A 15331-nucleotide genomic window follows, 5' to 3' on the forward strand; every position below is an offset into this window, starting at 1 on the left:
AAACCCGGGCCTCCGGCGCTGTGAGGCAGCAGCTATACTAGCTGTCCCACTGTGCTGCCCTATTGAATGACATGTAAATGACCCTGAAAACTGAGGAGATCATGGATTATACAAAGGAACACTAAGTAGTTAAAAATAAATGGAATATTCATAATGCTGGTATTTCCTGCTGAAAGGGGTTATTGCACCAATTGTTTTCAGTTTTATATACAAGGGAATAAAACGTGCTCACCGTGCTAATTCACAACTTTATTTTTAAAATGGGGGATGGGGGTTGAGAATTTGAGGAATGTTGTGCATGTATGGGGCTGCTGACTTTTTAGAACATGCGGTTGTACTTAAATGGAATCCTGCTACATGCATTGCAAACAGACGAAAAAATCATCTCTATTTGCATCCAAGCTGCATCGATACCACATGTATGTGCAAAGTACATTATTTAAATTTCTCCCATGCTCACTGAAAGAAACAGGAATAAAATGTCTATCACATTGAAGGCTGCAGAGTGGGCCTGCATCTGCTCAGCTGAAACTTTCATGCTCTGTGCCTTACAATATTAGGAGCGGTGGTGACACAAGCTACACAAGGTTGTGAGGATAACAGCACAAAGAGCAGCACCAGAGTGGCACAGCAGGTAGAGACACTGCCTTGGATGCCAAGGACCGGGTTTAATCCAGACCTCCGGTGTTGTCTGCATGGAGTTTGCATTAGTTTCCTCTGGCTGTTCCAACTTTCTCTCAGCTACATGCTGGTGGTTTAATTCATGGCTGTAAATCTGGTGGGAGAATCGAGGAATAGGTATCGAAAAATTAATTGGGAGAATGGTCTGATTGCATTTCTGTGTGAGCTATGATAAGGAAAATATGATAAAATCAAAGTAATTTGAAGGCTCTTTTAAACGGTTAGCATTGGCGTTAACAATTGAATAACTACTTCCTGTGCTCAATAATCCTATGACGTTAGTGTAACATGCGAAGGAGAAGCTATTTGCTTGCTGGATAGGTTGGACCATAACAATTCTGATTCTTTTTTGTCTGGATTTATTTCTGACTCGGCTTTCTCAAGATTCAAGATTCAAGAGAGTTTGTTGTCATGTGTCCCGTGATAGGGCAATGAAATTCTTGCTTTGCTTCGGCACAACAGAATATAGTAGGCATGACTACAGAACAGATCAGTGTGTCCATGCACCATTATATAAATATATACACGCATGAATAAATAAACTGCAAAAGTGCAAATAAACACATAATGGGCTACTAATGTTCAGAGTTTTGTCCGAGCCGAGCTCAGTAGTAGATCCCCTGTCTCTAGTTCTAAATATATTTTAAAAGGTGGTAAATATTTAGGTAAACATTTTCAAATAACTGCAATATGAATAATAGCGCTATAATTTAAAAACATTCTTAAGTTGGCATGGACCTGGAATTTGCGCTGTAAACCTTTTCAAACTGTTTATGCATGATAGCTATTGAATGGTCACCCACTTGAAACATTATCCCTGTTTACCTCTCCATTGGTGCTGCCTGACCTGTAGTTTATTTGCAGTATTTTCTATTTGAGTTAACATTGATTCATTTTTGCCTCTTGATTATTGGTTGTGCACAGTGATGGGCATTATCATACTGGCTAGGAATTCTAGATTTGGCTAGATTTGTTATATACGTCAAACAGCATGCTTTACTGCTGATGCATTAAACATGCGTGGACCATTTGGCCCTTTTGAGTCTGCTTCATCATGCAATACATGAATCCTCATTCTCTCTTTCAGTATCATATTCTTGCTATCTTCCCGTAACACTAGAAGCCTTTTGTGTCCAGTAGAATCCAGGAAGTATATTTATGTGCCTGGGTATGTGCCTGATCAGGAATGAATTTCTGAATCTCAGCAACTTTTTCAAAGTGGCTTTGTAGTGGATTGTTGTGCATGGGGAAGAAATTGGAGTCAGGTTAAATCTACAGCAATGGCTCTTGCTGTCAGCCATGATCCTTGGCGCACTCTTGAAATAAAAACAGAAAATGCTGGAAACACTCAGCAGGTCAGGCAGTACCTGTGGAGAGAGATAGTTAATGTATCAGACGTCTGACCTGCTGGGATGTTTCCAGCATTTTCTGTCATTTCAGATTTTCAGCATCTCCATTTTAAACAAATATTTGGAAAACAATTTTGTTCCAAATCAGAAATCTCTCCCCCCCCCCCCCCCCCCCCCCCCCCTAAAACAAAAATCGGACACTGAGAGAGACTGCAGCAAATAACAATGCCCTTTGGAAATAACTTTTAAAACTGCTCTTTTGGAATAACATCACTGAAAATAAATTAAAAAAAAATTAATGTCTGTTCTCTTGGTGTCTTGAGTAATATTCATCTCTCAAACCATACCATTCAAACTAATTATTTGGTTGCTGTTATTGAAACGTTGCTGTCAGATTTTATTCATTTCCTTGCCTGAAGTGCATTGGGCATTCTGAATTTGTAAAAGGTGTTACGAAATATAAGTCTTTCTTATATTCCCTTCACTGAATCCCTTTTACTTTGCTTAGAATCTTTCTTAAAATTTGTCCATTTAACCAAGCTTTGGAAACTTTCTGCAAAACTGAGTGTTGGTTTCAAATCTCCTCAGTGGAGTCTCCTTGTGTGTTTTCCTTTGCAACTTCTATATAAATATCCTTTGTGGTTGGATCAAGTGTGTTAAACAAATCTGTCTTTGGGATGCTGCCTACTTTTGATGTACTTCGTGGTTGGATGCTTGGTATGGCATGCTGTTTAAAGGAACATGAAGAATAGGTTGTCTGTAGCCATATGTTTTCATCATTCATCCAGAGCTGCCATCTTAATCATTGACCTCTTAATCATATTCCTCTTCAGCCCTCCATAAATTTGAATTTGTACAGAACTACTTCTATGCTGATATGGCATTCACTAGTGGCACTGTGATGCAGTAGGTAGTGCTGCTGCCTCACAGAGCCTAGAGACCATGGTTCAATCCTGACCTCGGGTGATGTCTGTATAGAATTCCTACATTCTCTGTGTCTGCAGGGGTTTCCCTTTGGTGCTCTGGTTTCCTCCCACATCCCCAAGATCAGATATTGCATGGCTAATTGGCCTCTATATATTGTCCTGGGGTGGTATGGGTGAGTGAAGAATCTGGAGGGTGAGAAGTTGATGGGAATGAGGGGGATAATGAAGTGGGACTGTTGTGGAATGAATGTACATGAATGCTTGATGATTGGTGGGGACTTGGGGATGGGGGGGCAAACAAGGTAGGTTTCCTTGATAGCTAGTGCTATGACATCCATCACTGGTGTGGGTTGCTGATTAAGATTGCCTTTGACCAATTGACCATTTGAAAAAAGTTAAGGTCGGCTTGAGTTTATTGTTAATATCTCAAGTACGATGAGTTGCAGGTAAAATGAAAAACTCTTGTTTGCAGCTGCATCACAGGCACAGAGACCAAAGTACAAGACCAAATCATACATAAATTACACATAAAATTTCTAAAGCAAATAAGACTGCGAAAACAGGACATTAGACCAAAACTACATAGTGAAGAGGTGGGGTGTAATGTATTCCATTGTCGAGGTAGGATTAGGGTTGTTTAGATTAGTTGAAGACCCTGATACTTGTAGAAAACTCGTGGTTTCTGAACCTAGCAGTTTGACCAAAGACCCGTGTTCAATCTGCACTTCTATCTGAGGGTAACAATGAGTAGAGGGCATGGCCTGGATGGTGGGGATCCTCTGAGAGATGCCGTCTTGAGCCAACATCTTATGTTATCCTTTCAATGGTGGGGGAGGTTCTGTGCCTGTGATGGACTGAGTGGTCCACCACTCTCTCTCGCAGCCTCTTACATTCCTGTTCATTGCGTTGCTATGGCACCCTCGTCAAAATCTTCTACGGCTTCACTCCCTCCCTATTTCTGGTATACATCCAGTGTTCCTACTTCATAAGAATCTGTTATTTTTGTACCCTCGGCTGTTCACATGTTGTAAACTTCTCAGACTTTCTGCTTTAGTATTGCACACCTTACATTGAACTCTTGAACCTAGCATTTGGTCACCAGTCTGGTCACTCTATATGGCACAGTGTTGGATTGTTTGTACTGATGGTCCAGCGAAATGCCGAGATGCTGTGAAAAAAGGCAAGGAGAAAAAGAGAAAATTGTTAAGAAAGGAATAAAGATTTCTCCTAGCCCAGCAGTTGGGTCATTGCAGACAGAAGTGAACAAACTCCAATGTCAAACCTTCCACTTTGGGTGGTTCAGGTACAGTTATCCAAGTTCCTATCGGAAGACTCAGCATCGTCTTGCTGAGCAGCGGGAGGTGATTTGAAAGAATGGAACGGTGCAGGAATGCCTGGGTAACTGAATCTTCTGCAATTATTAAGACAAAAGATCAGGCTTTGGTTGCAAAAACATATTGACCATCAGCCCAAGCAATGCGAGGACTCCCTAAATATCCATTTCACCATTAATTGAACTCCGCATTTTAATCTTCAATTGCAAACAGCAGTATCCGTGCAGTAAATTAGAAATAACATTGGTTTTGTAATTCTAAATTGTCGTACATCTGCATTCCCCAGGCTTTGGGATTGGATATTCACTTCATTTCTTATGTTAGTAAAATGAAGAAGCTGGTCATAGACTGAAGGAAGTGGGGTAGAGTACTTGCCCCAGGCAGTAACAGTGGTGCTGAAGTGGAGATCGTTGAGAACTTCAAGTTCCTGTTTATAAACATCACCAACAATTTCTCCTGGTCCAACTGCATTGACGCTAAGGCCAGGAAAGCAAACCAACGCCTTTACTTCCTCAGAAGACTAAGAGAATGTGTCATATCTCCAATAGCTCTTCCCGATTTCTACTGATGCACCTATCCAGATGCACCACAGTTTGATATGGTAATTGTGCTGCCCAAGACCACACAAAATTGCAGAAAGTTATGAACGCAGCCCAGTCCATGTTGCAAACCAGCCTCCTCCCCATCGACTCCATCAATGCTTCTTGTTGTATTGGGAAAGCAACCAACATAATTAAGAACCATTCACCATCGCAGTCATTCTTGATCTTCCAATCTCCCTCGTTGCGGCCCTTACATTATTTTATTATCTGCACTTTCTCTATCACTGTTACATTACATTATAAACATTACACTACTGGCATACCCGTATAGTATAATCAGCCTGGTCAACATGCAAAACGGTATCTCGGTACATGTGACTGTATTCACCTTCAAATACAATTCCAGCTGTTTTTAATAAAGATGTTAACCCGTTTAAATTAAGAAATGATTTTGTTACAATCAAAGACAAGAGCTCATAGAAACACATTCCTAGGGTTGCCAGCACCATGCAATGAGATTTGACTCTGATAGTGTACGTTGATTAAAATGTTTATATTAAATTAAGACATTAAGAAATTTGACACCAGAATCCTTTTGTAAAATAAACTGCCTAATAATTCAGTTAAAGTACTGCAGATAGGAATTCTAAGTAAACCTAATAACTAGTGTGTTACCAAATATAGTTATTTATTGCTGCAGGAAAAGTAAACCTATTACCGTAGAATTTTAAGTATGTGGTTTACTGCTTAACTCGTGAGCTTTCAAATTGCTCTTAAACTTTTCCAAGTTGCCGTGTGTTGTCCTTTATACATTCCATGCTTGTCACCCTGTTAGCGTGAGACCATTCTGTGACGCATTAGAGTTCTGAACACGTGCAAGAGATCTCTGAACAGGCTTTCAGTATTGGTACTAACATCTGAGGGAACATTCTGCTTTGCCCTGTCAGAAGCAAATTAGTTCCAATGCCAAGTCAAGTCAAGTTTATTCAAAGTCAGCTGCTTACAAATTTTACATTTTTTGGAGAGTAATTATAATGCAAAAATAATTGATGTTGTGATAATGGAGGATCCTGAAGTGTGTCTGCACAAGAAATAGAAACAGGATAGGCATTCTGCCCATACCTTTGCTCTACTATTCATTATGGTCACTGTTGACCTTGTTCCGCATTGCAATTTTCGTGCAATAACCCCCATATCCATTAATCCCATTAACATATAAAAATCTACTGATTTCTGTATTTTTATACACTGTGACCTATCCTACACAACCTTCCTGGGCAGAGAATTCCTATGGAATTTACCACCTATGGAAGAAATTTATTTCCGTCTCTCCATCTTGAAAATATCGGGAATTATCGCGTTTGCTCATTGCATTTCATCAAAACTAAGGCATTATTGATGTTTTGATGAAATGCAGTGAGCAAACGCGATAAAATCCCGATATTTTTGATCTTTATATCTGCACGGCCAACAACTTCCACTGTTATTTTCCCTTGTGCTCTCTTGTCTTTAGCTTTGTTTTTCTTTATTTTCTGGACTCTAAAGTAAGATAGCTGTGCCTCGCGGTCACCCCGACTGGCACAGTTATTTACAGCTCAAAAACCAGCCCTTTTCGCGGTTTTTAACAGGTTTGAAAGTACACGTTTCTAGCATCAATAACATATACTGGAAGTGACGTTTGTACCCCAGTTAAATTTTGCAGTCACGTGGGTGAGGATCTATGATCCAGTGACCTTTCGTGAAATCACCCTATAGAAGTGTGAAAACACACACCTCCAGATTTAGGGACAGTTTCTTCCCAGCTGTTATCAGGCAATTGAAACATCCTACCAACAACTAGAGAGCAGTGCTGAACTATCTACCTCATCTGAGTTGCTCAGACTATCTTTGATCGGATTTTACTGGACTTTATCTTGCACTAAACTTTATTCATGTTCTTCCCTTTATCATGTATCTGTACACAGTGGATGGCTCGATTGTAATCATGTATTGTCCTTCCGCTGACTGGTTAGCACGCAACAAAACTTTTCACTGTACCTCAGTACACGTGACAATAAACTAAACAAACTAACTACCACCCTTTTAAAAGACAGATAATATTCAGTACAATATGTGAACTCCCTGAAATTGCTAATCTAATGACCTGTTGTTTGAGGTGAATTGTTACAGTGTCAGCAAAAGCCAAATTCCAAAGCTGCAGGAGCTTTAAGTTGTGATAGCAGAGGTGAAGGAAGTTATTTTATTGCTCCTTCAGGAATGGAATGCGCTTTGACATTTTCTTGTAAACAGACTTCTCGCTGCCTCAGATTTTGAACCTTTTCTTTCAGTCGAGAGGAGAAATGGTTTATTTTAGGAAAAGGAGATAGATTGAAATGTAAACAAATGCTTGGATGGTGGTGGAGGGGACGGACAGTGAGGAAAGTCCATGTTGTGTGCTCTTGAGCACAAAGCGGTCTTTCAGCAACGGGCAATGTGGAGAGACCACCTCTTTTCTCCCATCCCCCCCACCCTCCTCCCCTCTCTACCTCCTCAACTCCACCTTCATACTTTGGATTGGAGTAGATGAGGTCAACACAGTCATGAGGCCTGCCTGGGGGCTTGGCAGTGAATGTTTCAGGAATGAAGCAACGGCTGACCACACATGGTAGCCATCAGCAACCTGCTTTGGCTGCAGCCTGGCCTAGTTATTGCTCCTTTGCAATGCATCCATTCTTGCCGGCTCAAAAATAATGTTTTGCTCTACCGTGGTTTCTCTGGATACCGTTTAACCCCCCCCCCCCCCCCACACCCACCCTGCCTCTCCATCTTATCAAGACACCTGAAGGTTCATGCCTGGCACCACTTAGACATGTAGCTCATTGTTTATAAATGCACCTTATCCATGAGAACACATCTATCAATTTTAAAATAATCAGGCTTGGGGTGGAATAATTAAAGCATCATTCAGCAGCCTTTTGGCTCTTTAGCTTGAGTACCAGTGGAAATTTGCTTGATGTCCAAATGTTAAGTGGAGCTTCATAATGGTGCGACAGGTAGTGCCGCTGTGTTATAGCTTCAAGGGTCTGGGTTCAGTTGTAACCTCTGATGCTATCCGTGTGGAGATTGCACGTTTCCCCTGTAATGACATGAGTTTTCCCTGGGTGCTTCTGTTTCCTCTTGCACCCCCAGAAGGTACGGACTGGGAGGTTGCTGGACTTGCTAGAGAAAATAAGTTGCAGGACGACAAGGATATAAAAAGGGTGATGAGAGTGAAGGTGTGATGAGAATGATGCCATTGTTTTGCTTGGAGGCAGAATGGATCCAATGTGCCAAATGGCTTCCTTGTGTTGTACAAAGTAGGCAAGTGAGTCGCCATAAAATGTTGGGAAAATGGATGTTGCTTAGTGTTGTGGATGTGAGATTTTTCTTGTTCATTTTACTAGCACAGTCTCTTTATGCATTACTAACCTGGAAATTTGATAAAAGAGGGCTGCCGGGTGGAATTTGCACAGGGTGAAAAGGCAGGTAATTGGAGTGATCTTAAAATGTGACTTTTATAGAAAGCTAACTATGCCGTGAGGGCCAGAGAGACTGCTCAAGGGTGCCGTGACGCAATGATATTACCTTATTTCTGATCTATTCTCTCACTCGGGAGCGGGTTTGGCAAAGCTCAGAAACTAAAAGCACAATCAGTTGTGAGAGTAGGAGGTGATGAGGGCATCTGTGACACTAATGTCATTGTCCTTGTGGTCAATCGGGTCTGGCTGTACATCACAAAGAGGTCTTCCCAGTCCAGAAATGATTTATCCAAGCTTTAGGTCACAGCATGTACTGTGTTAATAACCCCACAGTCACTGGCAAACAGGTGGTGTCCTCAGGGCCGTGAGAAAATGAAAATGAAAGGGATGAAGTCAAGATTCATCGCATTCATGAGACGATGCAAAAGTATGTTGGGTTCCGACACATTGCAGAGGCTAGAACTTTTCAATTGTCACTCTGCTCACTCTGTGAATAATGGACCTTGTTTTGATGGTTACATCATTACGGAAGAGGGTCAGTGAGTTTATGGATCTGCAGAATGTTGCAGTTTGGAGCCGAGGTAGATCTTGACTTTGACGTTTATTTGGCCGAGACTGCGGCAATCATCCCACCCTTTGCGTGCCACTCCTGATAAGCAGAAGCAAGGCTCTCTAGAGGGAGAGGCCATGATGTTAAAATTAGAGGAAGGAACATTCTGGGGTACTCGCTTTCACATACAAAATGGTGAAAATCTCACCCCTAATCCAAAATAAGGTTGAGAGGCAGAGAATCGAATGAAAACATCAAAACTCTGATAAGTGATATTTAAGGTTGGTTGAGTTACGATGGAGATTGTCCATGATCCAGTTGAATGCTGAAAATACTCGGGTCAAACAGCTATTCTTCTCCCTGCGAAGCAAAGTAACCTTTTGAATTGATTAAGGTCATTGTATAGGAGTAGAATTAGGCCATTTGGCCCATCAAGTCTGCCATTCAATCATGGCTGATCTATCTCTCCCTCCTAACCCCTATTCTCCTGCCTTCTCCCCAGAACCTCTGACACTTGTACTAATCAAAAATCTGTCTATATCTGCCTTAAAAATATCCTCTGACGGCCTCCACAGCCTTCTGTGGCAAAGAATTTCACAGATTCACCACCCCCTGACAAAATAAATTTATCATCTCCTTCCTAAAAGAACGTCCTTTAATTCTGAGGCTTGAGCTCTGGTTCTAGACTCTCCCACAAATGGAAACATCCTCTCCACATCGGCTCTATCCAAGCCTTTCACTATTCTGTATGTTTCAATGAGATCCCCCACATACGTCTAAACTCCAGCGAGTACAGGCCCAGTGCTGATTATGTTTATTTTGAACGTGAATAGTTGGTACAATCCAAGAACCCCGATGTTTACTCTGCATGTCTCTCTTGTGTTTTCAGACTGACCAAGCCACTGACATTTGCTGACTGTGTTGGTGACGAACTGCCACTGGGCTGGGAAATAGTTTATGATCCACAGGCTGGCATCTATTATATCGATCACATCAACCGTGAGTATAAGTGTGCATTCAACAGAGAAGAGCAATGTTTCCACAATGAATTGTAATGGCAGAATCTTCATAATCTTCAATATGCATCCCTTGATATTGGGCCCTTCTTTAAGGGAACACCTTTGCATTTACCTTTTAAGATTGTGAATGCTCGTCTCTTGCAGCTTGAGGCTGTCATCAACTACCCCATCACCCACTCATGCACACTGACAGATGGCTCCGTTTATAGGTTGAGGATGGCACCAGACCTTTTAAAGATAATAAGATTGAGTAGAAGCAGAAAAAAAAATTTCCTCTGCTATTTGAATACAGAGCTTGCAGAATGCAGACTCCAACAAGAGCGGGTGAGACAGGGGTGCGACTGGTAGAGCTGCTGCATCACAGTGCTGAAGACCCGGTTTTGATCTTGATCTCAGGTGCTGTCTGTGCGGAGTTTGCAGATTCTCCATGTAGCAGCGTGGGTTTCCTCCAGGTTTAGTTTAGTTTAGATATACAGCGTGGAAACAGGTCCTTCGGCCCACCAAGTCCACATCAACCAGTGATCCCCGCCCATTAACACTATCCTACACACACTAGGAACAATTTTTACATTTACCAAGCCAATTAGCCTACAAACCTGTACTTCTTTGGAGTGATGTTTCCACCCACATCTCAAAGACGTGCAGGTTTGTAAATTAATTGGCTTCTCCGAATTGCTCCTCATGTGTAGGGAGCAAATGAAAAAATGGGATAGCATATAATTAGTGTCAACAAATGATCGATGGTCACCATGGACTTGATGGGCTGAAGAGCCTGTTTACATGCTCTATATCTAAACTAAATATAGAGCCATAGAGCTGTACAGCTTGGAAACAGCCACCTTGTCCGTACTGACATTTGCCACCAGTAGGATCATATTCCTCTAAACTCTTCCTATCCCAATATTTTTTTTTGTTGGTGGGGTAGGGGAATTGCAGCTATGCAGCAAAGATGGATAAATAGAGCTGAGGTACGGATCAGCCATGGTTTTGCAGACTGCTGGTGGCATATCTGCTGAGTGTCCCTGTAGATTGAGGATATTCACCGACATGTATTGCGGTAAGGAGGATGATGGGAGTGTGAGGTGAAAGGTTTCTAGCAGACAGCTCCAGAGGCTGAAGCATTATTCTTACTGTGAATGATCTCATGATCAGCTTCGTTATCAGTCAGCTGCAAGTGGTTTGACTCGAACTCAAGTGGTGGAACTTGTGGGCAGCACTGTGGCGCAGCGTTAGAGTTGCAGCGCTGGAGAACCGGGTTCGATCCCGACTATGTGTACTGTCTGTACAAAGGTAGTACGTTCTCCCTGTGATCGCGTAGGTTTTCTCCGAGATCTTCAGTTTCCTACACACTCCAAAGACGTGCAGGTATGTAGATAAATTGGCTTGGTAAATGTAAATATTGTCCTTAGTGTGTGGAGAATAGTGTTAATAGGCGGGGATCTCTGGTCGGCTCAGACCCAGTAGGCCGAAGAGTCTGTTTCCGCACTGTATCTCTAAACTAAACTCAACTAAGCTTTAAATTCCACACCCTATGATATTTCTTGAAAAAAACACATTTTCTTTCTGTTCATTTTTCCCTGAACATTTTACTCCTTTTTAAGTGGTTTAAGCAGAGTGCAATTAAAGAGGCTCCTCTGTTTATCCCTTTTATAAACCATCACTTGAATTATTTTTGCCCAGTGCTGTAATATCGCTCCAAAACTTTTGTTTTAGTGCAACTAAAATGATTCATTTGCTTGTGCTCTTTTGAAGTAAAATTACAAATTTGATGTTTATGATAATTTACTGCTCTTTCAAATTCAGAGGATTTCAATGTTTAAAATATTCTCCCCGCTAGATAAACCAAGCTTAAAATGTTAACCAACTGTTGAATTTTATTGCACCTCAGCACTGTGCCAGGCTGATGACTGGACCATGTCTGTTTGTCTGTCAAGATGATAAGATCCAAATAAAACTTAATGAATTGAAATCAAATTGTCAAGCAATGCCAGGAGCAAACTCACCTGTGCACAGTAGATTAGAAACCATAGCCTGCAATCAGTAGATTAGCTTTCGTTTGTGGTGCACTTTTAGGCTCGACTTTCGGGTTTTGTGTGTCAGCTGAGCGTAATCAGAAGAGTCCATAACAAAAGCAGCATTTTAGAAAATCATTTGTCCTTGGGGTCCATGTTCAAACACAATGGGGTTTTGACAGTATTCGGGTATAATGAGCTGAGCGAAGGGCTGATACTTGTTTTTTCACGTGACTGAACAATGCAATGGAGATTCTGCAAAGTTCAGATGGCTGTTTTTAAACCCCTCCCCTCCCCTCCGCAGCCCACAGAAAGCCCGAGTGTATTGGTGCGAGGGTTCATGATACTTTGCCACTTCACGCACCCCTTTTTGTTTGCCTGATCCCACATATATGGAAGTGGTTACCTCCTTTGGAAAATGACCTCATTTAAATGGTGATGTTGCAGGATGTACAAACCATTTAACTGACAACTGCTCTCATTTTCAGGGCAAGGAGTAGGCATCGATGTTGGAAATGATCAAATGTCTATAAAAAAACCTTCATGTTTCCATATGCATGGGAAGGAGCTGGAGGTTGCATCGTAGCTGTGACAATATTTGCCATTGTGTGTCAAAACGCCACATGGGCATTGTTCCCTTGTTGGCAATTTCTGGGCAGATAACTGGGGTTCTCCTATGGTACATCCTCTGAAATATTTGAACATATGATTGAACTGGACCTGAGGGAGTGAGTCATCAAACAGAACGCTGGATAGCTTTTTCTGATAATCCTGCTCTGTTCTGTATCAGGTCAGTCTGCATTCTTAGCATGAGAGTTACTCTTCTTTAGCCTCCTATAATTATTCTTGTCTGTCAGCTAATGCGATAAGATGTGATAAATACATATTTCCTGATTTTACTGAACCCAAGCCTTATTTATCCTGCCATCAATTATAGCTGAATGTTCCTCCAGCCATGGCTGAACCTTATTCTTTAGTTTAGGGAGACAGCATGTAAGCGGGCCTTCGGCCCAGCACCGATCACCCGTTCACACCAGTTCTGTTATCCCACTTTTGCATCGATACCCAACGCAATTTTTCCAGAGTCCAATTAATTTACAAACCTGAAAGTCTTTGGGATGTGGGAGGAATCCAGAACACCCAGAGGAAACCCATATGTTCGCAGAGAGAAAATGCAAACTCCACATAGGCAGCACCTGAGGTCAGGATCGAATCTGGGTCTGGGATGCTGTGAGGCAGCAGCTTGACCAGCTGCACCACTGTGCCACCCCCTTAAGTAATCCTTTTTAAAATATGTTGCAAACAGCTGGATCATTGGGCCAATCACTTTTTTTTTAAAATGATTTCAAAAGGCACTTTTGTTAAGCTTTAATTGCTTCAAGAGTGGGGGTGAGTGGGTGGATAGGGAGGAGGACGAAGCATTCAATTAATACAAGAATGCAGGGCTGCCAACTCTCACGCATTGAGCGTGAGAGTCACGCATTTGACAAAATTCTCACGCTCTCAACCTCATCACAAATTTCTCATGCTCAAAAATCTGCAGGTGCTAGAAGTTCAAAATAAAGCAAAAATTGTTTTAGAGGTGAATAAAAACTATGTGAGGAATATATAAGGTGAATGCATAGTCTTTTTCCTGGGAAACCTGACTAGAGGGCATTGGTTTAAAGCAGGGCTGTCAAACTACTGGGGGGAAAAAAGTAGTTTAGTTTCTCCCGTGCAGATGGTGATAGGTGAGACACAGCGGTGGTCCCAACACTGTCCCTCCCCCCGAGGCACCGCTCACACCTCGCACCCTTACCCTCTGTGTCCATTGGCCGCTCTGTCCACACCGCATGGAGTTTTAACCCCGGCAGGAGTGGACCGGGTGAGTGGAGGCGTCGGTGCCGCCTCCGGAGCCGTGGGGATGAATCTCGGGCTAAGGCTCCACTCCGATGCCCGACGCCCGGGTCACTGTCCCTCACCTCCCCCGGAGCCCAGCTGGACACAGAGCATCTGGGCCGGCCCGCATTCCCGGGGGGAGGAAGAGACGGGGGTGGTGGGGTGGGGGCAAGGCTCCCCGGGCATCGCCAAGCCTCCGCTCACTCCGGGTGTTGTTGCCGCTTCACTGACACACACTCTCACACACAACCTAACAATTACTGACATACACCCTTACACACACACTGACGCACACACAAGGTTTAAAGGGATATGGACCAAATGCAGATAAATGGGACTAGTTTAGATGGGGCATCTTGATCTGCATGAACAAGTTGGGATGAAGGGCCTGTTTCCTTGCTGTAAGACTATGACACATTGTGTAATAGCTCTGGAGAGAATCCAGCGGCAATTTATGAAGATGTTGGCAGGGTTGGAATTTTCTTTTCACTTTGAAGAAAGATTTGATAACTGGGATTGTATTCTCTGCAGCAACGGAGGTGAAGAAAATACTTAATTGAGGTGAAAAATGTTATGAGAATAGGACCTGTTTTGCTTAACAAAGAGTGTAGGAAGGAACTGCAGATGCTGGTTTAAACTGAAGATGGACACTAAAAACTAGAAAAACTCAACAGGACAGGCAGCATCTCTGGAGATAAAGAATGGGTGATGTTTCGGGTCGAGACCTTCAGACTGAAGAGATTGAAAACCAGGCATAATACACAATGACTGGAGATGTGTGCTATCCAACTAAGGGCAGAAATCAGAATCATTTGTTCATCTTTACTGACGTGACACCATAAAAATATATTATAGAAAAAATAATTTAATGCGGTGGCAAGGTGGCGCAGCGGTAGAGTTGCTGCCTTACTACCACATGGGTTTTCTCTGGATATTCTAGTTTCTCCCACATCCGAAAGAAGTGCAGGTTTGTAGGTTAATTGGCTTCTGTAAATTGTCTGGCATGTAGGATGGAACTGGTGTATGGTAGATTGCTGGTAGGTGTGGGCTGTCGGGCCTGTTTCCATATAAATGTTTTACATATATATCTTAATTTCATTGAATCATATACGTTTGAATATGTGGCATTATTTTCATCCTGTTTCTATAGTCAAAGGGTAAGGTTGATTGATTTATTTATGCAGAACAATGATGGAAGTCCGACTCTTGCCCAGTTTCTCTGTTTTTCTCTCTGTATATGCATAACAGCATGAATTATAATCTGATTTCCATACATGAATATAGTCATTCATGTGTTGCACCTGTTGATCCGAGCCTGGCTCTACTGTGGAATGTAATTTAGCCGAATCTTATTCATACCGAATCCAATTTAAAGCATAAATGTTGCTTTCAAGTGTAAGTTAATAGACTCGCTACAGTATGCACCAGATTGCCCAATTTCAAGCTGAAAAATGCGAAAGCTCCCTACCGTGGGAGGGGGGACATCCCCCTTCCCATCCCCTCGGTCGCTACACTCCCCCACAATTTCTCAGTCTCAGCTCTC

General features: G+C 42.3%; 1 protein-coding gene across 1 annotated transcript in view; it reads left to right on the plus strand.

Annotated features, from left to right (window-relative positions):
* wwc3 (WWC family member 3) overlaps window positions 1-15331 on the plus strand; it is a 166401-nt gene that overhangs the window by 73793 nt on the left and 77277 nt on the right. Inside the window, exon 2 of the mRNA XM_055644886.1 lies at window positions 9769-9878. Coding sequence (XP_055500861.1) covers window positions 9769-9878 — 110 coding nt within the window. The remainder of the gene's footprint in view (window positions 1-9768; window positions 9879-15331) is intronic.

This window comes from Leucoraja erinacea, chromosome 13 (assembly GCF_028641065.1).
Source record: "Leucoraja erinacea ecotype New England chromosome 13, Leri_hhj_1, whole genome shotgun sequence".
Classification (NCBI taxonomy): domain Eukaryota; kingdom Metazoa; phylum Chordata; class Chondrichthyes; order Rajiformes; family Rajidae; genus Leucoraja; species Leucoraja erinaceus.